Genomic DNA, 25,822 nt, shown 5'->3' on the forward strand with positions numbered 1-25,822 from the left:
CACTGTCATAGAATGTTGTGTATACATATGAGAGGGGAGACAGGGTCCTGTCCAGTCTGATTGGGGGGCACATCCAATAACAAAGCTCTCCATTTGTATTGTAGTTTCAGCTTGGATATTTATTGCTCCACTCGACTACAGAATCTTCCGACCTAGAGAACCGAGTCAGGGTGAAAAGTCGATAGATGCATGAAGCAGAAAGCAAAATAAAAGAACGTTGATAAAGTTAAAAGAAGACTGGTCTGACTCTGAAACGCTTCAGCCGAATGCACAGTCTGCGGCTGCGCGGCGGAATCAATGCAACAGTCCGGAATGTTTCTGACGGCTGCTGAGGCAGCGCGGTGCGCATGTGCGACCTCCTCTCCCAGGTTGCTAGGTGGCGACAGTCGAACGTGAGACGCGGGTTTATTTCCCCCCTCCGGTCACATTTTGTAGCCGCTCGCAACAGGAACGCGAGGATGGCGGATCCCAGAACAAGGCAGATCAAAATCAAGACCGGCGTGGTGAAGCGGTAAGTGGAAACGCAACTTGGCGGGAAGTAGTTGGTGGGGTTGTGTGGCGGGTTGGGGAAGCGTCCCGGGGCCTGTGTGCGGTCAGGCTGCTGCAACTCGGGCCTGGGGCCTGGGACTGAAGTTGCTGATTCACGTCAGCTGCCGTTTGTTTAGTGCGAAATTCGATTGTTGTTTATTCTTATTGAAAGAAACCATGTCAGACCTGACCTGGTTTGCTGGCACTTAATGAGTCCTCTGTGTTTGGAATGTAAACTAAATCATTTGAACACGTTGGTGCAGACAATGCACGAATTGGTGCCCACCCCAGTCCAGTGATCAACAGCGTTCCATCTTTCAATTCCTTTCAAAAATCAAGTATCGTCTCAAATTGTTCGCGACAAACATCTGAAACATTATTAATTTCAGAAGTTAACACCATAATAGGAAAGACTTGTGCTTTATATTGGAGCCTCTCATATTCCTATCTGGACATCTAAAGCATTTTGGAGACGCAAGAGATTCTCCAGATGCTGGATTCTGGAGCAATACACACAAAATGCTGGAGGAACTCAGCAGGTCAGGCAGCATCTATGGAGGGAAATAAACAGTCGACGTTTCGGGTCGAGAACCTTCATCAGGACTAGGATTTAGCCAGTCCTGATGAAGGTTCTCGACCCGAAGCGTCGAATGTTTATTTCCCTCCATAGATGCTGAGTTCCTTCAGCATTTTGTGTGTATTGATCTAAAGCATTTTTATAACTAATTGGGTAATTATAAAAAAAGGTCATCATTGTTGATTATGCTTGTGTGTAATAAACTCCCACAAACTCTAATGTCATAGTGAGCAGGTAATTTGTTTTAGTGATGTATGTGACCCAGAATACTGGGTTAACTCTTTGAAACAGTGGCCTTGGTTTCTTTATAATGTAACGGATGTAGCCTCAATTTAATGTCTCATTGGATAGTCAAGCAGTGTTGCTCCCTGCTTTACTGAGGTTTCAGCCTAGAGTTTTATACTTGAGTCTCTTCAGTGGGACTTGAACTTGCAACTTTCTTGCTGAGATGATAATACTACTATCTTGAACTATTAACTTTGGCTAATTGTTTTCTGTGTAGTTGCTTTGTGTACAGAAGTTCTTTACATCAACCCTCAACTAGTCGTTTATTAGATTATATATTTTGGCCCCTTGGAGCACATTTTGACATATTTTGAAGCTGTGTTCAGGATTAATCTTTTCTGCTTCTGTTTCTACTATTGCTAAGGTTCCCTGTCATATGCCTCCTTTTGAGGAAAAGAGTCGTTTTAAGTTAGGGTTCAATCTTTTGTTGTTCTTGAATATTCCCTTGTTGATGCCAGAACTAATTGTGGAGTTGAAACTGACCTGAGAACTACACAGTTTCAGCACACCTCTTTCAGGTTTAAATTTAGTTATCTTTTATATATATATACACACACACATACATCTTTTAGTTAGTAATAGTCTTGGTATGTTTCTGGAAGTCTATTAGCTCTCCAAACAGGCAAATGTATTGAAAGCATAAAGCCTGAAGTAAGACATTTGATGACAATTAAAGTGGAATAAATGTAAGTTGCAAACCTAGCAGTCTCTTAAAAATTAGAAAATAACAGCAAATATGAATTGAGAGGCAGAATTGGCTCATCATCTTCAGATCTTTCACAAACTCTATTCCTTGGGTACTGATTCTATTCCTCTTCCTTGCAACCATATGAAATTAGCATCGTATAGTAAGGAGCTGGGTCCTTCAGCCCACTGAGTCCACACTGACCATCAAACACCTTTTTACACATCCTACATTAACCCTATTTTGTACTCTCTACATTTCCATCAACTCTCCCCAGATTCTACCTCTCCTACACACTTGGGGCAACTTAGTGGCCAATTAACTCTCCAACCCAAAATTAATCCGACTGTTTGACCTGCCACTTACTTCTGTCTTCGTAATTTTGTTGGACTCTGCCCATGCTTCAGTTTATTTGCTCAAACCTCACCTATGCTTTTCTTATCTATGATTTCACTTTTTCAACATATTCCTAGTTAATTTCTCTAATTCAGCTCTGTGTCACCCATGTCCTAATTCATGCCAAGTGTCATTCACCAGATGAACCCCCAATGCCTTTCCACCTACCTTTGTGCAGGACCTCAGTTTTAAAGTTTGCATTCTTGTTTTCAAATCCCTTCATTGTCTTTCCTCCAACCTCCCTAGTTTTATAATCCTCCAGGACACCTGGACTCTAATTCTTGCCAGTTGGTTATCAACTACTTTAATCACACTGTCACTGGCAATTGTGCCTCCATCTGCAAAAGTCATAAGATCTACATTTCTCTTTTTAAATACCTTTGCCTCGATCTCTCTTTTCTCTTTTAAGGCATTTCTTCACAATCCTCTTTTGAAGCACCTTTGGAAGTTTTGGTCGTGTTAAATGTGCTATTGAAATAGTTTTTAATATTGTCTAGCCACAGGGCAAGGACAAAAATCTGAAGTGTGTAAGTCAATAAAAATAGAAGAAAATAATTAGTGCACGTATGAGGAATTGTATGGGATAAAATCAAAGAAATGCAATGCTAGTGAAGAATGAGCAAAATAAATTGGAATCTGGAGAGTGTGTATGTGTATGTGTGTATGTGTATGTGTGTGTATGTATGTGTATATGTATATATGTGTATGTGTGTGTATATGTATGTGTGTGTATATGTATGTGTATATATGTATATGTGTGTGTGTGTGTATATGTATATGTATATATATATATATATATGTATGTGTGTGTATATATATATAAAGCCAATACTGTCTCTGTGTTCCTTCACATCATGAGTGAGGCCCAATGACTGTGATTAGAGAATAATGATCCAGTTTGCTTAGCCAAACTTACAAGAACTTTTTCCACAGCTTTTGAATTTGTGTTGTAAGATCGTGGAAATAAATTAAAAATGTTACACAAAACTGAAGATTAAATTCTAGAACCGAAGGTCTAAGAGAATATTGTTGCAGGTAGCGTGGTACATGAGTTCTTATGGGATGGTATTGAGAACTTGAGGCCATGCAATGGGAGCACACAGAAGCCCTGTGTAAGTGATGGAAGGACTATACCACCTCAAAAACTACCTGCCTGTCTGTCAGACACCACCTGTCCCAACTAGGGTTCCTGCGTTGGCCTTGTTAGCTACCTCAGAACCTGTGAAATCAGAATGGCAGCAAGTTATCCTCAAAAGCAGGGATTGTCTAAAAAGAAGCACAAGTTGATATTAAATTATTTTCTGAAAGTTTATGCAGATGATTTCAAAAGACAGTTGATTGCCATCCACCACTTGATCTAGGGTAAATTATTGAATTGGGTAATGAACATTTTTTTTCCCACTGATAGAATCACAAGTTATGGCATGGCCCATAAAATCTGTGTTGGCTCTATACAAGAGCAACCTAGCAAATCCCACTTCCCTGTCCTCCACATCACTTTCAATTGGATATCTAGTTCCCTTTTGAATGCCAGAACTTAATCTGTCTCTACTGTCTCTACTGTCTCCACCCCTAGCAGTGCAATTCACACACTACCACCTGCTCCATGTTTTTCCTAATGTCATTTTTTGTTTCTTTGGTCAATCACCTTCATTCTGTGAACTACAGTTCTTGTCAATGAGAGCAGTTTCTCTGTCTGCTTAGTCCTTATCTGCCTTGATTTTAATCAGATTCCCTTACAACTTCCTTGGTTCCAAGGAGACCAACCTCATCTTCTCCAGTCTATTTATCCAAATTGAGTCTTTCATTCATAGAATCATTCAAGTAACTCTTTTTTGCACTCCCTCTAAGACTTCCACATTTTGTTTAAAGCATGGCTCCTAGAACTGGAAGCTATTAATACTCCCATTTGGCTGAACCAATGTTGTGTAAATGTTCATCATGACTCCCTTGCTCATGCATCTATGCTTCTATTTATAAAGCCCACAATACCAATTTTTTTTAGCTGCTTTCTCATCTTGCCCTACTATCAATTTATGCATCCATACCCGCAGATATATCCCAATCCCTTTTTTAGAAGTTGCCCTCTGGTTTGTATTCTTCTTACTGAAGTGTAACATTTTGCACATTTTTGCATTAAATTTCATCTGTCATGTGTCGCCAAATTCTACTAGCCTGCTTATACTTCTTGAAGTGTATTACTGTCCCCACAGTTCGCTACTCTTCCATGTTTTGTTTCATCTGCAAATTTGGAAATTGTCTTTTCTACCAAGTTGAAGTCATTAAGAAAAACAGTGATGTTGGTATGGATGTCTGGGGAACACCTTTGCACTATCTTCTGTAATTCTAAAATCTGCGAGTTCACTTCACTATTTTATGCCACTTGGCCAATGTTCTATCCATGCTACCTTTGCCCCTTTTATTCCATCGACTTCAATCTTGATCAGAGTCTTCAAGTGTATTGTGCTTCTTCTCCTGAGAGGAATAAATTGTATCCTAAAGAGCAGGGCAGAGTAAGTACAGGGAGTTGATCAGATTATTTTGTGGGTTTTCTGGTACTGTCTGGCCACAATAAGCCTGTAGAATACAGTACATGCTGGTGCGCTGCTAACAAAGTTCTAAAGTGATGTAGAATGTTATAAAACAGTCTGTTCTGGAATACAGTGGTAAATACATTCCTGCTGGTTGATTGGTCAGATTATGACAAGGTTCCCAATTTTGGATGTGTGAGGCAGTGATGGTTTGTGTCATTGCTGTATAAGAAATGCAATGATAGGCAATGATTAAAATATTAATCCAATAATACTGTATGTTATTTTTATGTGCTGCTCTGGAAAAGTAAGCTAACCAGTCAAGCATAGTGGAAATGTTTAAGACATTTTGTTGGGCTAAGGACATCTTAGTCTATCTAGCCAGTGAAGGAAAATTAAAAAGATTGTGACATTTCATAGGCCTAAGGATTTCATAAATTTAACCAACCTTATGAGCCAGCATACTTCATTAACTTAGAGTGACAGAGAGAAATAGCAAGTCACCCATAGAAAGACACATCAATGTCTTGTGATTGTATAGAATCTTTGACAAAGAAAATGTCCCAAGGAGCTTCACAGGGATGATATCAAACAAAATTTGATAACTAGCCACATCAGGGGATGATATGTCTGATATCGGCTTTAAGGATCTTTGATAAAAGGGGGCAGAGCTGGGTGAGGCTTGGACAGAGAATTGTAGAAAATAGAGGTCATGCAGCTGAAGGAATAAAAACAAAAATGCTGGAAATATGCAGCATGTGTGGAGAGAGAAACAGTTGGAATTGGTTTATTATTGTCACTTGTACTGAGGTACAGTGAAAAACTTGCATACTGTTCATACAGATCAGTTCATTACACAGTGCATTGTTTTTACCTTGTGCTACCTCAATGTAGAATAAAGTGTAACAGCTACAGAGTGCAGTGCAGGTAGACAATAAGGTGTAAGGTCATAACGAGGAAGATTGTGAAGGCAAGAGTGCATCTTATCATTACTAGGGAACCATTCAATAGTCTTAAAACAGCAGGATGGAAGCTGTCCTTGAGCCTGGTAGTATGTGCTTTCAAGCTTTTGTATCTTCTGCCGTTTGGGGTGCGTGGGGTCTTTGATTATGCTGGCTGCTTTACCAGGCAGTGAGAGGTATAGACAGAGTCCATGGAGGGGAGGCTGGATTCCGTGATGTGCTGAGCTGCATCCACAACTCTCTGCATTTTCTTGCAGTCATGGGCAGAGCAGTTGCCATACCAAGCTGTGATGCATCTGGATAGGATGCTTTCTATGGTGCATTGATAAAAATTGACGAGGTCATAGGGGACATGCTAAATTTCTTTAGCCTCCTGAGGAAGTAGAGGAGCCGGTGAGTTTTCTTGGCCGTGGCATCTATGTAGTTGGACCAGGACAGGCTATTGGTGATGTTCACTCCTAGGAACTTGAAGCTCTGAACCCTCTCAATCTCAGCACCGTTGATATAGAAGGAGCATGTACACTGCCCCTTTTCCTGAAGTCAATGACTAGCTCTTTTGTTTTGCTGACATTGAGGGAAAGGTTGTTGTCATGACACCATGTTACTAAGCTCTCCATCTCCTTCCTGTACTCCGACTCATTTTTATTTGAGGTATGCGCCACTACAGTGGTATCATCTGCAAACTTGTAGATGGAGTTAGAGCAGTAGGGGGCTGAGGACACAGCCTTGTGGGGCACCAGTGTTGAGAATAATTGTGGTGGAGGTATTGCTGCCTATCCTTACTGATTGCTGTTTGTTGGCAAGGAAGTCAAGGATCCATTTGCAAAGGGAGCTGTTGAGTTCCAGGTCTCGGAGTTTGGAGATGAGTTTGCTTGGAATTATAGTATTGAAGGTGGAGCTGTAGTCAATAAACAATAGTCTAACATAGGTGTCTGTACTCTCCAGATGCTACAGGGATGAGTGTAGGGCCAGGGAGACCTATCTGCTGTAGACCTGTTTTCTGCATGTTCACTTTCCGGAAGACTGATCTTACATTTGCAACGGTGACTTTGGGTTCAGGTGCATTGGAGGCTGTCAGGGTGGGTGGTGATATACCAATCCCCTTCTGTTCAAAACGTGCATAGAATGTGTTAAGCTCATTGGGAAGGGATGCTCTGTTGTTGGCGATGCTGCCCAACTTCATTTTGTAGCCTGTTATAGCATATAAGCCCTGCCGCAACTGATAGCTGGTGTGGGACTTGATTTTTGGACTGGTATTGTCTATTGGCACCTCTGATAGCTTTACAGAGGTCGTATCTCGATTTCTTTTTTTTTTGTATAGGTCGGGGTTACCTGATTTGAAGGCTGCAGTCCTAGACTTCAGTAGGGAGTGGATTTCCCGGCTCATCCATGGTTTCTGGTTTGGGAACATCCAGATTTGACATTTTGAATTGGTGATTGGAATCGGATATTAGCCTGAAACATTAACTCTGATGTGTTGCCTGATCTGGTGGGTCTTATTTCAGATTTCCAGCATCTGCCGTTTTTTGCTTTTCAACAGCTGAAGGAACAGGTGGCAGTGGTAGAGCAATAAAAACAAGGTAGGTAAAATGCCAGAATTGGATGAGAATAGAGATCAAGAAGAACTGGTGTTGGAGGAGGTCATGGTGCTGGGAGGGGGTGGGAAAGAATTTGTAAACTAGAGTGAGATTTTGTAAATCAATATTGTTACCTGCAAAGGCCAGTAAGTACAAGGGTCTTGGACAAATGACAGAGCTTTGGATGTTCAAGTTATGGGAATCTAGGCAGGAGAATCAAATCTTGATGTTTCAACAGCATGGTTAAGGGTTTCAGCAGTGCACAGAATCTTGCAATGTTTCAGAATAAGACTATTTGGCCCATTATGCAAGGGTAGACCTATTTAATTTGTGCCATTTTCCTGCTCTTTTCCAATAGTTTATAGACTTTTTAGGTTAATATTAATGTTGAGGGCTGATTTTATGTTCATGTTTCATATCTGTGCAGAATTTTCATTTTTTGTGCCTATTTTTTTAAACAAGGGTCTTGATTAGCAAGTGAATGCAAAGACTGGGCAAGTAATGTATTCTCAGAATTAAGAGAAGTAGAAACACATTTTAAATCTTAAACAGTTGTGAGCTGACTTTAAGCTAATTTTTAAAATTGATTGAAAGGCCACAGGTTGTGTCCTGGTTGAGTATAGTTGGGATCAGTTTTCATTGATCTGCAAAGATTTTAGAATCTATATTGTACACACAAGGCTAAAAATCTGTCAGCGTGGTGCTAATTTAGGCTGATGGTTTAGTGTTGATTAAACCAAACTGACACCAATAGATTAGAATAAGCCTAAAACAATTCACAGTGCAATCCTTTTAGTTTATCTGCAACATTCTTTTAACACTCATATTTAACTGTTGTTGGCATACTATAATTACACATCTGAGCCTTGACTACAAAAGAACCTTGTATTACTACCAGTGGGGAGAATGTATTGATTTATAATACAGAACCTTTTGCTATTTGTAGCATTATTGCAAGAAATAAGGCTTATTTCCTCCAGTTGTTTTGGAGATTGTTTTGCCTTCATGCAAAAGACGTGGCCATCATGTCATGTGATATAACCAATATGAACGATTACAGGTAGATGCAACAAATCAAAACTGTGTATCCATGAGGTGTTATCCAGGCCTACATACCAATTTGTAACATGGCGTGACTTATCCCTTGCTCTACCATCATCATTTTCAAGCTAGAGTCAAGGAGCTCCAGACAACATCCTTGTAAGCAGCACCAGTCCATCGTGAACATTTTACAATACAATTTGTCTCTCCCGCCTTTTCCTTCTCAGTAGGTCTGTAACCTTTGATGTGGTTGACCACATCATTATCATCCAAAGCATCTCAGTTCAATTTTCTAGTTTTAACCATGGCTTCTCTTCTCGTTCAAGTCTTAACTGAGAGGTCTCAAAGTTTTAATGATGGTTTCCTATGACTTCTAATGAACGTGCTATTCCATGACAATGTAATCTGGAAGCACAGAATAATTTTCTGCATATAGGCAGATGATAACCTGCTCTATGTTCCCACTGCTTTTTCACCTCACCATTATCTTTCAATGTTCATACCTCTTGCTGACTTCTAGTACTGCCTAGGTAGAAATTTTGTCCAAATTAATGGAAAGAACAAAATCATTGACTTTGATTCTATCACAAACTTAATTCTCTAGTCATACATTCCATTCTGATGGTCTGAAATTGAACTAAACTGTTCACAACGTGGAAGTACATTGACTTCAAGATAAGCTTCAGACCACAACTTCCAATTCATCATTAAGAATGCCTATTTTTATTTCCATAATTTTGCTCAAATCTGCCTTTGCTCCAGCTTAACTGCTGTTGAGACCTTCAGTCTTGGCCATGTTAGCTTTAGATTATTGCAATGCACTCCTGGCTGACTGCTTTTATTCTATTTGATGTAATTCTGAAGTTGTCCAATTGTCTTAACTTGCAGATAATATTTGTGCTTGCTGACCTTCCTTGCATGCTGATATTCTTACCCTTGTTTTTAAATTTCTGGAAGGACCCACCCCTTCAGTCTTCTTTAGCACTGTAACCATCTTGAGATGTGTGCTTTGTTCTTCATTGAAGTTAACCACTCTATTGTTAGCTGATGTGTTTCAGCTGCCAAGGTTCCTTGTTTTGGAATTCCTCTTTAAACCTCTTTCTTCCTTCAAGATGCTTCTTAAAATTTATCTCTTTGATCAAGCTGTTGATCATCTGTCCAAGTATCTCCTTGCATGAAATCACACCAATTTTAGTTTGATAATGTTCTTGGTAAGACTTTGGGAAAGCTTGCTATATAAATGATAGTTGTTTCTTTGTTAGGCATGCTGAACAATGACGGTAGCATATTTTGGACAGACTTAAGGAATCTGTTACATCCAATGGATCAGTTCAGTGCTCCATTCTAACATAGAACAATACAGCACAGAAACAGGCCCTTCGGCCCACAATGTCTGTGCCGAACACGATGCCAAATTAAACTAATTCTCTTCTGCCTGTATCTGATCCCTATCCCTCCATTCCCTGCATATTTGTGTGTCTTAACAGCCTTTTAAATGCCACAATCATATCTGCTTCCGCCACTCCCTCGGCAGGCCATTCCATGCACTGACCACTCTGTGCAAAAAAAAACTTGCCCAGCACATCTTTAAACTTTCCCTTTCTCACCTTAAATACATATCCTCCAGGACTTGACATTTCTACCCTGGAAAAAAGTTCTGAGTATCCGCCCTATCTATGCCCCTCATAATCTTATAAACTTCTATCAGGTCTCCCTTTTGCATCTGACACTCCAGAGAAAACAATGCAAGTTTGTCCAGCATCTCCTTTTATAGCTCATACCCTCTAATCCAGGCAACACCCTGGTAAACCTCTTCTGCACCCTTTCCAAAGCCTCTGCATCCTTCCTGTAATTGGGTGACCAGAATTGCATACAATACTCCAAGTGCAGCCCAAACAAAGTTTTGTATAGCTACAACATGACCGTCCTAACTCTTGTACTTAGTGCTCTGACCAATGAAGGCAAGTATGCCATATGCCTTCTTTACTATTCTATCTACTTGTGTGGCCAGTTTCAGTGAGTTATGGACTTGGACCCCCAAGATCCCTCTGTACATCAGTGCTATTAAGGGTCCAGCCATTAACTATATGCTTTTCCCTTACATTAGACCTCCCAAAGTGTAACACCTCGCACTTTCTTGGATTAATCTCCATCTGCCATTTCTCCACCCATATCTGTAACTGATCTATATTCTGCAGTATCCTTTGACAGCTCTCTACACTGTCCACAACTTCACCAATCTTTGTGTCACCTGCAAACTTATAACCCACCCATCTACATTTTCATCTAAGTTACTTTTATGCATCACAAACAACAAAGGCCCCAGCACAGATCCCTTGGAACATGACTGGTCACGGACCTCCAGCCAGAATAACACCCTTCCACCACTACCCTCTGTCTTCTATGGGCAAGTCAATTCTGAATCCAAACTACCAAGTCACCGTGAACCCCATGCATCTTAACCTTCTGGATCAGCCTACAAAGAGATCTTGTTAAATGCCTTACAAAATCTATGTAGACAACATCCACTGCCCAACCTTCATCAATCACTTTTGTCACCTCCTCAAAAAACTCAATCAAGTTTTTAAGACATGACTTACCCTGCCCAAAACCATGCTGACTATCCCTAATCAGGCCATGTTTTTCCCGAATGTGCATAAATCCTATCCCTAAGAATCCTCTTCAATTGCTTCCCTCCCACCGATGTGAGGCTCGCTGATCTATAATTTCCCAGATTATCCCTATTTCCCTACTTGAACAAAGGAACAGTATTGGCTACTCTCCAGTCCTGAGACCTTGCCTGTTTTTAGTGAGGTTGTAGCGACTCACTGCACCGGCATCGAACCGGCTCCCCACATCGTGACGTCATTGGAGGCCCCGATCCAAGATGGCGCGGGGCCCTCCTTCCCCAGTGTTGGGCTGGGAAAGCCCGCGCGCAGGAAGGTCAGGTGGCCTTAGCGTGACGTCAGCGCAGGAAGTTTTCGGCTATTAAAGGCGCACCGTGCCCCGGGTCGGCATTCGACCTCTGATTTCGAAACCAGTGACTCTGTGTCTTCATTTCGTGGTGTGTGGCTAGCTGCTACATTGGTGACCCCGACGGGCCCAAACATTTTTGGACCCACGATGTCTGCACAGCAAGAGGTACAGGCAGTAGCCCTTAAACTCTCCACCTTCTGGACCCTCCGGCCCAGTGTCTGGTTCGACCAGGCCAAGGCCCAGTTCCAGGTTCGCCAGATCACCAGGGACGACACCAAGTACTATTACGTGGTGGGCGCCCTCGACCAAGACACCGCCACCCAGGTCGAGGATTTCATCCAGGCGCCCCCGGAGGAGGAGAAGTACAATAAGTTCAAGACCCTCCTTCTCGACTTTTGGCCTTTCCTGACGTGAACAAGCCTCCCGCCTACTCCACCGCGATGGGTTGGGTGACAGACCCCCCTCCGTGCTCATGAGTGAGATGTTGGCCCTGGCAGACGGGCATAAACCCTGCCTGCTGTTTGAGCAGATCTGCCTGGAGTAGTTACCCGACGACATCCACCTGCTCCTGGCGGATGCAGATTTCAGCAAACCCTGGAAGGTGGCCGCCCGGGCTGATGTCCTTTGGCGGGCAAAAAAGGAGAGCGGGGCGTCCATTGAGCGCGTTCCCACGCCACGTACCCAGCAGGCCGGCCACCATGCAGGTTTCCGGGAAACGCCAGAGCCAGCCGCCACTGATGGCTACGGTGGCTGGCCACCCAGATAACCTCTTACATGTGTGGAACAGGCGTTCCGGACGTCGGTTCCTAGTGGACACCGGAGCCGAAGTCAGTGTCGTGCCTCCCAACGGCCGCAAGACTCGCAACTGCACACCAGGACCCGCCCTCAGAGCTGCCAACGGCAGCGCCATTTGGACCTTTGGCACCCGGTTGGTACACCTCCAGTTTGGCACCTGCAACTTTACTTGGAGATTCATCCTGGCTGCTGTTGCACAACCACTCCTTGGGGCAGACTTCCTTCGTGCCAACAGTCTGCTGGTTGACGTGCGGGGTAAGCGTTTGGTACATGCGAGGACCTTCCAAATGTTCTCGTCGGGTGAGGCCAAGCTGCTGGCTCCACACCTCGACTCTGTCACCACGTCGACCAACGAGTTTGCCAGGGTCCTGGCAGAGTTCCCGTCCATACTAACGCCCCAGTTCTCCACCACCTTGCCCAAGCACGGCGTCCAGCATCACATCCCCATCCAGGGCCCTCCCCTTCACGCCTGCGCCCGGCGGCTACCCTCAGACAAGCTCTGCCTCACGAAGGAGGAATTCAAAGAAAATGGAGGAGCTGGGGATCATCCGCAGGTCGGACAGCCCTTGGGCCTCTCCGCTACACATGGTCCCCAAGACAGCCGGAGGCTGGCGACCCTGTGGTGATTACCGACGCCTCAACGACATTACTACCCCGGACCGGTACCCTGTGCTGCACATTCAGGACTTTGCAGCCAACCTACATAGGCGGTCAATTTTTTCCAAGGTCGACCTCGTCCGTGGGTATCACCAGATCCCGGTGCATCCAGACGACATTCCGAAGACGGCGCTGGTCACACCTTTCGGCCTCTTTGAATTCGTCTGGATGCCCTTTGGTTTCAAGAATGCTGCTCAGTCCTTCCAACGACTCATGGCCGCAGTCGGGCGCGACCTTGACTTCGCCTTCATGTACCTCGACGACATCTTGATCACCAGCAACAGCCGCCAGGAACATTTCACACACCTCCGCCAACTCTTTTCTCGCCTGAGGGATTTCGGCCTGACCGTCAACCCAGCCAAATGCCAATTTGGGCTGGAGGCAATCGATTTCCTGGGTCATCGGATCGACAAACACGGCGCCATGCCCCTGCCTGCGAAGGTTGACGTCATCCGCCATTTCGCCAGACCCACCTCCATCAAGGGCCTGCAGGAATTCCAGGGTATGGTAAACTTTTATCACCAGTTCATACCATCCACAGCCCGCATCATGTACCTGTCGTTTGCTCTCCTGTCAGGCGGAAGCAAGGACATTGTTTGGTCGGAAGAGGCTCACACCGCGTTCGTCGAAACCAAGCAGGCCTTGGTGGACGCGGTCATGTTGGTGCATCCGCGCACGGACGTCCCGACTGCCCTCACGGTCGACGCCTCCAGCACAGCGGTTGGAGGTGTGCTAGGACAACTTATTGAAGGGCGTTGGCAACTGCTGGCGTTCTTCAGCAGGCACCTTCGACCACCAGAGCTCAAATATAGTGCCTTCGACCGCGAGCTGTTGGCGTTATACCTGGCCATCAGACACCTTCCGTTACTTCTTGGAGGGCAGGCCGTTTACTGCTTTCACCGACCACAAGCCATTGACCTTCGCCTTCAACGAGGTCTCAGATCCCTGGTCAGCACGGCAACAGTGGCACTCGTCGTACATCTCAGAGTTCACCACTGACGTCTGCCATCTGTCGGGGAAAGAGAACGTGGTTGCAGATGCACTGTCACGGCCCACCATCCAGGTTTTGTCCCAGGAGGTGGATTTCGGCACCTTAGCGGAGGCACAGCAAACGGACATGGAGATGCCCAGCTATTGCACTACAGTCTCGGGCCTGCAACCGCAAGACCTTCTGGCAGGCCCCGGTGAGCGCACCCTGCTCTGCGATATCTCCACGGGTAGACCCCACCCCATCATCCCAGCTGCCTGGCGCAGACGGGTGTTTGATGCCATCCACGGCCTTGCACACCCATCCATCCGGACTACTGTCCGGATGGTGTCAGACAAGCTCGTCTGGCATGGCCTGCGTAAACAGGTTTCCAAATGGGCCCGGTCCTGCACTCACTGCCAGACCTCGAAAGTACAGCAGCACGTCAAGGCCCCCTTGCAGGATTTTCAGCCTACTCGCCGGAGGTTCGACCATATCCATGTCGACCTGGTTGGCCCCCTTCCAGTCTCCCAAGGAGCGCGGTACCTCCTCACGATTGTCGACTATTTTACCCGCTGGCCTGAAGCCATTCCCCTTGCAGATACCTCCGCCCAGTCCTGCGCACGGGCCCTTTTGTCAACTTGGGTGGCCCGTTTTGGTGTCCTGGCACATATCACTTCAGACAGGGGAGCTCAATTCACCTCCGGCCTGTAGTCTGCCATCACCGACTTGTGGGGTTCCCGGATCCACCTCACCACTGCCTATCACCCGCAATCCAATGGGCTGGTGGAGAGGTTCCATCGCCACCTAAAGTTGGCGCTCATGGCCCGCCTTAAGGGGCCCAACTGGGTAGACTAACTACCCTGGGATATGCACCGCGCCAAAAGAGGACCTGCATGCCTCGTCCGCGGAGATGGTCTACGGAACACCCTTAGTCGTCTCGGGTGAGTTCCTACCAGCCCCTCGGGGGCCAGAGGAAGGACCTGCCATGGCGCTCGAGCGGCCTGGAAGCCTGGCCCCGATTACCGCCTTGCGACACGGATAGGTCCAGACCCGTATGCTGACTTCCGTCCAAGACTGTAAGTTTGTCTTCGTCAGGAGGGGTGCGCACTGATCACCGCTGCAACGGCTGTACGAAGGGCCATTCTGGGTTGTCAGGAACAATGGATCTACATTCGTGCTGGACATTGGGGGGGCGCGAGGAGGTGTTTATGGTTGACTGGCTGAAGCTGGCTTATTTAGACTCGGACCAACCCATGGTGGTACAGCGAGCGCGACGCAGGGGCAGGCCACCCAAGTCATAGTTTATTTAATTCTGGTTTTCGCAACGATATTGCCGGTTCTGTTGGGGGGGGGGGGTTATGTAGCGACTCACCGCACTGTCATCGAACCAGCTCCTGAATTCGCGATGTCGTCGGAGGCCCTGATCCAAGATGGCGCAGGGCCCTCCTTCTTCCCCAGCATTGGGCTGGGAAAGCCCGCGCGCGGGAAGGTCAGGTGACCCGCACGTGACGTCAGCACGGGAACTGTAGCGTGGGAAGTTTTCGGCTATTAAAGGTGCGCTGTGCCCCGGGTCTGCATTCGACCTCTGATTTCGAAACCAGCGACTCTGTGTCTTCATTTCGTGGTGTGTAGCTAGCCGCTACAAGGTTACAAAAATCTTCAAGGCCCCAGCAATTTCCTCTCTTGCCTCTTCTAATCACCTGGGATATATAGAGATGGTCTCCATAGAAATAGTGGTTGAGTTGGGCACATTAACAACATTTAAAAGCCAACTAGATAAGTGCATTGAATAGGAGAGGTTTGGAGGGCCATAGGCCAAGTGCGGGCAGATGGGACTAGCTCGCTGGGCAGCATAGTCGGCATGGACGGATTGGGCTGAAGGGCCTGTTTCCGTGCTCTATGACTCCATATCCCATCAGGCCCTGGGAACTTATCCACCTTGATGATGCTCAAAAGACCCAGCACCACCTCCATCCTGCCCTAGCACATTAGCATGCCACACTTCTCGCTGCCTCGGTAAAGCAGCAAATGTAATCAAAGACCCCACCAACCCCCGTCATTCTCTTTTCCCCCTCCCATCGGGCAGAAGATGCAAAAGCCTGAAAGCGCATACCACAAGGCTCAAGGACAGTTTCTATCCCGCTGTTATAAGACTATTGAACGGTCCCCTTGTACAATAAGATGGACTCTTGACCTTGCAGTGTACCTCGTCATGGCCTTGCTCATTGTTGTTTGCCTGCACTGCACTTTCTCTGTAACTGTAACACTTTATTCTGCATTCTGTTATTGCTTTTCCCTTGTACTACCTCAATGTACTCATGTGATGAAATGATCTGTGTGGATGGCATGCAAAACAAAAGTTCTTCACTGTACCTTGGTACATGTGACAATAATCAACCAATTTACCAACTTAAATAATTGTTAGTAGTACATTTAGCCCTGTTGCTCATGAACATAGGTTAAAAGAAGCAAGCCTTTATGATGTCCTTAAATTTGGACTTCTGAATTTCTGAAAAATTCTTAGAATTTACAAGCTTTGCAGAATTTTTGAAATTATGGTGTTTTGAAAATTAGTACTTGAATGCTGTACTGATCATCATTTAAAAGATGGTGGAAAACTTAAAATAAATGTTGTTCATCATTTAAAATGTTACAGCCAGTTCTGTTGGTGACCTTATTATTCACTTTTATAATTCTACTCTCAAACGCTTTAAGTTATTTGTCATGGCTTTGTACACCTATTAAATCTTTTACATTGATTAAGTATGCTATTTGACACCTTCTATGGTGGATAGGGTAATGAAGAAGGCATTTAGCTTGCTTGCCTTCATACTCAGTACAAGAGTTGGGATGTAATGTTGCAGCTGTACCAGACATTGCACATAATATTCCAAATGTGGTTAGGCCACATTTGGAATATTATGTACAATTCTGGTCACCACACCATAGCAAGGAGTGCAGAAGGGATCCATCAGAATGTTGCCTGGAATGGACAGTTTTAGTTACAAGGAGAGATTGGATAGCCTGAGAATTTTCTTGTAGGAGGCTGAGGAATGACCTTGTAGAGGTTTATAAAAAATAATGATGGGCATAGTTAAAGTAGATGGTCACAGTTTTTTTTCCAGTGGTAGGGGAGTCTAAAACTAGAGGACATAGGTTTAAGGTGAGAGAGAGATATATGAAGGAGATCGGAGGGGCAAGCTTTTCACACAGAAGGTTTAGGTATATGGAACGACCTGCCAAAGGAGGGGGTAGATATGGGTACAATCAGAATGTTTAAAAAGCATTTGGACTATTCAAGTTCAAGTTACTTTATTGTTATTCCACCCATATGTTATAAAAACACATGGCGGAACAAAATGTCGTTTCCCCCAGACTCCCACAACAGAGGACATACATAAAACAGAAGACATGCAATAAACATAGACAAAAAAAATTGTGCAAATACAAATAGTGCGAGAAACAGTATATACAGAATACAAATTTAGTGCAGAGTTAGTGCAAAACAGAGTTGGACGAAGAAAATACAGAACTCAGTGTGTTGCATTAATTGTATAAACATGTTCAGCAGCAGCCAAAGTTCTTGTGCGCCGTTGTGCAAACCAGGGCTTTTGATGCGGCATTTGTCTGAAACTGGAATAGGAAAGGATGTGGACTAATTGCAGGAAAATGGGATTAGCATAGATGGGTATCTGGGTTAGTATGGATGGGTTGGGCAGAAGAGTTTTTTTTGTGTGCTGAGCAACTCTGATTCTATTTGGCTAAGTAAAAGTGGATCCAAACAAAAAAGCTGGTCTCATTCATCAGGACAACAAAAGAGGAATGCTGTAGAATGATTTTGTTGACTGCTGAAAGCTGAGAACCCAAGAAGAAGATAGAGCATAATCATATAGAGATTATCAATTCTGATTTTGCTGTTTCAATCTGTGAAAGAGTGGAATCCTAACTGGGTTGATTTTGACAAGGAATGATGAGCCTGGAAATCAAAATAAAAAAAAATTAGAAATCTGAAATAAAAATGGAAACTGTTGGAAACAGCAAGTCGGGTAGTATCTGAGGAAGGGGAAACAGAATTAGTGTTTCAGGTCCAAGACCTTTCATCATGCGTTCCTGGAAGAGAAGTGGCAGTGAATTCAACAGTAAATGAATGGTCTTGGACCTGTGACTTTAACAGCGTTTTTCTTTCCACAGATACTGCTAGATCAAGTAAGTGGCTTTCTTTATTTTCTGTTTTATGTTATGGAAAGCCTGGATCTGGGTAGCACCTACTTGTTCAATTACTTTAAGAAAGCTTGGAGATGGGAGCTGAGAACCAAATGGTTAGGACTGAATTTTTGAGGTGGGTAGAGATTGACATTTTAAAAAGTAGTGGGACAATAGTTTCTAGCCCCCTTCTAATGCAGCAGCTAAAGCACTTGATCTTTCTTGATGTTTTTCAAGAGGAGGATGAGAATCTTGGGGTCATAGTCATAGACCACTGAAGGAGGCCATTTGAATCACTGTTCACCTAAATCCTATTTTGTTTTAAAAACTCTTGAAGCATGCACAAAATCACTAACCACAACTCTGAGCCCTGAAACAGAAATATGATTGTTAAGCTGTGCCATTTGGCCATCATCCTCCTGAGGCACAGTGTGGGGACTATGCCTTGCAACCCAGAATTAGGTTATGTTTATTGGAGAGGTGGGTGTGTAATCTGGAGTGGAAATTGGCCTTCGTTCAGTGTGGGTATAGAGCAAAGCACAACTGGATATGGTGACTGTCCTTTGCTGAGGTGGAGGTTGGGTAGTGGAGAGATGTTGGGTGAAGGGAAGGATTGGAGGGTAGCAGATTGCACTGGGGAGGGGATGGTTTGGTTAGATTAAAGGAGGAGCTGCAGACTGGGGTCAGTGCTAGAGAAGGCTATCTGGAAATGCAGGATTCCACAAGCATACATGTAAATATTTTACTTAATTTACCACCCTTCCCGGTTAGTATTGCTAGAGTAAAACCACGTTATCCAAGGAGCGGCCATGTCTGCAGATAACAAGGTCCAAGCACCTCTGTAATACTCCAAAAGGAGCATTGTACAGAGAATTATGTAATTCAGTGTATCCTGAAGCGGAAATTGTGTCATAGTCACAAGGGCGATTCATGATGGGAAGTGTCTGATTGAATTTTCCAAGCGCCTCCAAATGATCTGGGAATAGTTAATACTGTGCTTCGCTCTTGGAGAAAAAATCGATTTTCAATTGCATAATGCTGAAAAAACAGTGTTATGCAATTGAATTTCCAGGCGCTGATGTTTGCAAGTTTAATCCACCATTTCATTAAGTTAGAATGCTGTATATGTAACACAATCAATACCAGCAAATCTATTGGACTGGTTTGTTAGATGAGTAAAATGTAATGGTTTCAGCAGTATATTTCAATGATGCACCAGTGTAAACGTCTGTTACTTGAGGTTGTCCATTGGAGAGCTTTTCCGCAGATGAGTCTTCACACTGAGACATGCTCTGTTGTGTGATGTGGCATTACAACACACTAAATGGAATAGATTCAGAACAAATCTAGCAAATTAAAACTGAGATGATGTAAGTCAATAGTAGATGCATAATTGTGTTTCACCATGGTATGGAACTTTATAGCCTGGGAGTTTCATCACTCTTCAGTTATTGTCAAGCCATGGGACCAATCCTGATTGTGAGTGTGGGAGAGCTCCTTGGGAGTATATTAGAAGTATGAATAAAATGTGATACTATTTTCTCAAGCTACAGCATAGGAATATATGCATGGCAAACAACAGAAGCATCATGCCATTGACAAAAATTAAACACTGATCAGATGATGGCAATGTCCTTTGCATGAAGACATTACAATTGCCCAGGAATGCCCTTTTCACAAAAGGCAGGACGAATCCAATCCAATCAATTACCTGCTATAATTAAACTGAAAATTGTTGGAAGGTGTTGTCAACAGGAATAGCCAATGAGTATTAACAAAAGAATTGAAATCCAGAGGTGACATGAGGTGTAATGGCATGGATCTCCTTATTTAATGAAGGATGCTAATGCATTGGAAGCAGTTCAGCAAAGTTGAGTGATAAACTTCAGAAAATACAAGCTGAGTGGTCTAACCTTTCCTCATAAGATAGAGGAAATTCTTTATGGAGGGACATGATTGAAATCTTATCATATCCTAATGGGTCTTGATAGGGTGGATGGGGAAGGATATTTCCTCTTATAGTAGAATCTCTAGAACTAGGAGTTACTTTAAAAAGGGATTACCCATAAGGCACAGATGAAGTGAAATTTTCTGAGGTTTGAAAGTCTTTGGAAATCCCTCAGGGCATTGGGAACAGTGTCTTTTGAATACATTTTTTTAAGTGGGATGGATTCTTGATAAGCACAGGTGTGAAAGGTTACCATGGGTAGGTAAGGGAGTGGAGTTGATGTGACAATCAGATCTTATTGACCTTATTGAATGCTGGAGCAGGCTTGAGGGGCAAATGGTCTACTCCTACCCCTAATTTGTATGTTCATAAATATGTCAACAGTGCAAACAAGTTGCTGTTATTCACTAGTAACCTAAATGCTCAGTTGGGATCTTGTCAGAGCCACTTAGTTCCTGACCTCATTACAACCTGAATATGAACAGATGAGTTGATTTCCAGAAATGACAAGAGCATGATGATTACCTTTGACATCAAGGCAGTATTTGGCATCAAGTGAGCCCTGATTAAAATCGAAGACAATGGGAAATTGGGGTGGGGTGGGGTGGGGTGGGGGGTGAAATTGGCCGGCTGCTGGATCGTACTCTAGCACAAAGGATTGGCCTTTCAACAGTTAATAACTTCTCAGTTCCATGGATTTGTTGCAGGAGTTCTGGGAGGTGGTGTCTTAGGCCCAACCACCTGCTTCATTAATGACATTCCTTCCTTTATAAACTCAGTAGTGGGAATGTTCACAGATGTTTGCCCAGTGTTTAGCTCCATTCTCACTATCTTAATTAATGAAACTGTCTATGCCCACATCCATCAAGACATTCAGGCTTGGGTTGTAATGGCAACATTTGTTCCACACAAGTGCCAGGAGTATAATTACCTTCCCATGACTCCAATTGCATTGCCATCGTCAACATCCTAGGAGTCACTGTTGACCAGAAACTTAACTGTGACTACAAGAACAGGTCAGTGGCTTGGTATTCTGCAAGACTTATTTGTAGCTTGGCTGCCAAAAGCGTTTTTGTAGAAGCAGCTCCAACAGTTCTCAAGAAATTCAGCACCATGCCATGATAGAAATTGTTAGGTAGCCTAATAATTGGCACCCCATTCTCCCATTGCTTAAAGTTCACTGCCTCCACTAACCTCACATTGTAGCTATAGTGTATATAATTTGAGGTGCCACATAGCAACTTGTCATGGCTTCAACACTACCTCTCAATCTTGAGACTATTGCCTAGAAGCTACAAGGGGATAATATTACTCCAAGTTCCTCCACAGGTCAGACACTATCATGGGAAATATAATCAGGTTTTCCAAAGAAAAATCCTGGACTTCTCACTAATGGATCCAAAGGAGTACCTTTACCACATAGGCTGCAGCAACTTAAGAAAATGGCTCTCCACCATCTTCTTGGGGGTAATTAGCAATAGGCAATGAATGCTAGGTTTGGTAGTGGTGCTCACATGCTGCGAATGATTGTTTTCCAGGGCCTTTTTTTTTTGCAAATTAACAGTTACATAATAGCCTTTTAAGCTAACTTTGTTCCATGTGTCTAACAGATTATAATGATTAGTGGTTGTTTACATGGTCAGATTTGGTATTTTATTTATAATCCAATATGTAGAAATTAAGTTTATACATTCAGTCCTATTAATTAATCTGTTAATTGTCCACTTAAAATTGCATGTGGGTGAGTAATAGAATCTGTGGGTAGTTGAGAATGTGGCAAAAATAGAAAAATGGGATTAATGTAGAATTAGCATAAATGTGTGGTTGATGTGGACTTGTGGGCTAAAGGGACCCATGCTGTATCTCTCCATGACTATAATAGAATTGACACATTTGCTGTTAAGGCAGAAATGTTGGATCAGGATCCCTGTTGATGATGTACACAACTGATTTTTATTTTAAGTTAATTTTTTAAAGCTATTCTTTGGTATATTAAAAATCCTGTGCAATTACACTTTTGTCATGTTTTATCATTAAAAATTCATAATGATTTACATTCATATTCATAATGTAAGCTGGTTGGGGAAATTTATGCTATAAATTCATCTTCGTGTCAGAGTGCTGTAGTCTTTCAATTTAATGTATGATATCTTCCCAGTCCTATGGCAGAATGCTTGGGGCTCCAAACCTATTCTAATTTTTAAATTGCCATCCATTTTGCTTTTCAACCTGCTTTTCAACTTCATAATTTCATTAAATAAAAATATGCATCTTACATTTTATGATGTTTGTTACATTTAGTTCCTTAAAATTAAATTATTTTAAGTTGCTCATTTGCTTGTCATAGCTCAGTTGGTAGCACTCTTATCTCTGAGTCTGGAGGCTGCAAATACAGGTCCCTAACCAGCAATACAAACACACACATTTTGTCTGATGCATGAGGGATGATTGAGAGAATATTGCTTTTTTGGGGTGAGATCACATCTGCTTCCTCGGGTACAATGTAGATGATCCCAAGGCACCATTTCAAAGAACACAGAGTTTATCTTTGGTGTTCATACAAATATGTATATTCCAATCTACTTCTCATAAACTGGTTACCTGGTCATTATCGCTTTGCCATTTGTGGGATACTTCTGTGCCCAAAATGACTACTACCTTTCCTTCCAAACAATAAGAACTACACTTTAAAGGTATTTTCATTGGTTTTAGGATGTCCTGAAATTGAGAGAGATTATATTGAAATGAAAGTAATAAGAATCAGCAACTCGTGGATGTTTGGCCATGTGGATGTTTTAATAGTGTTTTTTTAAATTTCTTCAAATGTCTACAGGGTTCTTTCCTTCCTTTGGGGTGCTGTCACTATTCGCTGATAATCACTAACATAGAGCAGACTTGCATAATTTGAGAACCTTAACCAATATGTGTAAACTAGTTGATTACCTGTTGTGTTGACCATAAGGAGTCCAGGCCAAGAACTTTTCAATTCATGCAACATTAAAAGACAGGAAGATAACAAGTGGGTGAAGGAAGTGGTGATGTGTTGGAGGTCAGGTGGAGGATGGTAACTGAAAATAGATGAGAGGTGCTTTGACAGGAAAAGGAGGAGAAGTGGAGACGACGAGATTGAGGAACTCTGGTGAGAATGGAATAGGATAATGATCATTAACTTGCATTGATAAAACATCTATTATGTCCTCTGAGATCCCAAAATGCTGTATAGCTGTTTCACTTCTTTTACCGCAATACGAATATTCTAACAAATATGAGATTAAGTTTCACAGTAAGAGCTGTGATCTTAATGACCAGATGTTTTGTTTCAGCAGTGTTGAATGGTTAAACTTTGGCCATGATTCTGAGGGAAAACTTCCTGCTCCTTTATATACAATTGAAAGGGCAGACAGAGCTTTGGCTTACGTTTTATCCAAAAATACCGTGGTTGGGGGTAGCCTTGATTTTCTGTTTTGCGATATCGTGAACCCAGAATTGAAACAATGGGCCAGACCATCATTGACCTAGCCCATGACTTTTGTTCTCACACTTAACTGTTTTTGACTTCATGGTTCCCAGCAACCTTGAACCTTGCTGCCGCAGCCATTCTGTGGTGTGCAATGAGTGGTGAGTAGGTCTCGGGCAGAACTATACATGCCACAGGAACTTCAGGCAGATTGGGCCAGGCCAGCTCTTTATAAATACAAATAAAACTCTGCTGCTTGATTTCATTGTTGGGTGATAGTGTGGCAGCTGTATCCTGGGTAGGGGGCTCTGTGGACTGATAAGCTGGAAGGGAACATGAAGAAACTGAGGATGGAAGGTGGATCTGAACCAGGCATACAGGGAATGGGAGTAGCCAGAGTTGTGGGCCGTGACACCAATGCCCACGGTGATGTCCACTGAAAGCTGAAGAACTTGTGAACAGGAACCTATCCTACCTGGGCCTAGCTCCTGACTCGGACCCAATTTATATTTGTGAAGTTGCATATCAGAAAAATTAAGTCCTAGGGGTTGGATTTGGTTTGGCCATGGTCTGGTTGGATTCAGGTCAAGTTTTAATTTTCTAAACAGATGATTTCCACTGATTCTAAATGTCTTTGATACTCCAAGATATTTAGAAACGGAAATATATTGAAATAGTAATTATCAAAGAGAAAATTAATTCAAAACAATATTAATTTTTATTAAAAACTGCCTTTACCTACCTTTTTAATGAAGGTATGCAATGCTATTCAGGTGAATGAGACTGCACTGCATCTCCCAGATACGGCTTGTGTAAAGTGAAAGAGCCAGATATGAAGTGCATCTGGTTGTTCAGCTCAGTGAACTTGGGAATCGGCTGTGAACTTCGTCCTGAGTCTAGGGACGGAGTAGAGTGGTTTAGTGTTCTAGTATTTGACCTTCAGCACATTCCATACTTCTGAGTGGCAGTGCACAGGTACTGAAGGCCAGAATGTAGGAACATTAGGAGCAGGGACCCAGCAGAAGAATGCAGTCTGCTGCTGTCAGGCAGCACCATGCGGCCAGATGAAGATTCTCTGGAGGTTTCCTGGGGAAGATCTGAGATTAGGCTGCGGGCTTTGATTACCTTGGTGGGTGACCTTCTTGGAGAGAACAAGCAGGAGCAAGGTTCAAGGTTGCTGGGAACCATGAAGTCAAAAACAGTTAAGTGTGAGAACAAAAGTCATGGGCTAGGTCAATGATAGCTGGAGATTGGGGATCAGTGAGGGCAGAGTGGATGCGTGGGGAATCTAGAAGTGAAGGAAGAGGGAATGGGATAACTGGGAAAGAGATGAGCAAAGTAGGAGGGAGGGAGCTGAGAGGAATGGCAAACAATGGAGTGGAGAGGCAATTGGGAAAAGGGGCCAGAGGTAGAAGGATGGACGGAGGGGCTCAGTGTGAGTGGGTGAGAGAAGGGAGCTAAGGAAAAGTGTGTGTGCAAGATTCATGGATGAGTGAGTGAGTGAAACTTCTCACCATTGGATCAAGTCTTTGCTCTGTTGAATCAGCATGGTAGCTGGTGTGCAACAGCTATCCCACGTTAGAAGAAATCGCCCAAGGTTACCTTCCACTCCTCGGTGGAAGCTAATCAGCCTCTATCCTAGTGATTTATATTGTTCCTGCATGACCTCCATGCTTTTTTATTCTTTATCATGTTGCCTTCACCTCCTTATCTACTTGTCTTACCTTCACGCATTCTCTCAGGACCTTCCATTCTTCTCAGCCTCCTACCATTTATATCCCTTGCCTTGTTAATCCAGCCCCAATCAATTACTACTCTGTTTGCCACTTTTCTGCCCACATCAATGCAATCTCATTGAACTATTCCTCTTGCTATTCCTGCCATTTTGTAGTATCCATTTTTGCCATTTTTGTGTAGAGCCATGAGATATTTTACTACATTAAAGGGCTCTCACTCTCTCTCTCTCTCTCTCTCTCTCTCTCTCTCATTTTTATTGTGTGATTGTTATCCAAGCCTTCATTTACAGAAGTTACACCCAAGGATAGAAGATTTGGTGGACACTGAAGTTGACTTTAGAGCAGCAATTCAGTTTAAAAGTATAATTTGGATACAGTGCAAGGTTCAGAGCCACCAGTATGTGTGTGGCCTTGTGCAAGACCTGCAGTCATAGTACAAAGTAAAATTAAGCACTGCTCTTCCTTTTTGCTGCTATTTGGTCATTGAATATACTGCGC

At 43.4% G+C, this 25,822-nt stretch overlaps 1 protein-coding gene across 1 annotated transcript in view; it reads left to right on the plus strand.

The window, feature by feature from the left end:
- The first annotated feature begins 348 nt into the window (after nt 1-348).
- The window catches only part of tbca (tubulin cofactor a), a 49,530-nt gene continuing 24,056 nt past the window's right edge, over nt 349-25,822 (plus strand). The window contains exon 1 of the mRNA XM_052019842.1: nt 349-511. Coding sequence (XP_051875802.1) covers nt 459-511 — 53 coding nt within the window. The 5' untranslated portion in view covers nt 349-458. The remainder of the gene's footprint in view (nt 512-25,822) is intronic.

Source organism: Pristis pectinata, chromosome 7 (assembly GCF_009764475.1).
Source record: "Pristis pectinata isolate sPriPec2 chromosome 7, sPriPec2.1.pri, whole genome shotgun sequence".
NCBI classification, from domain to species: Eukaryota; Metazoa; Chordata; class Chondrichthyes; order Rhinopristiformes; family Pristidae; genus Pristis; species Pristis pectinata.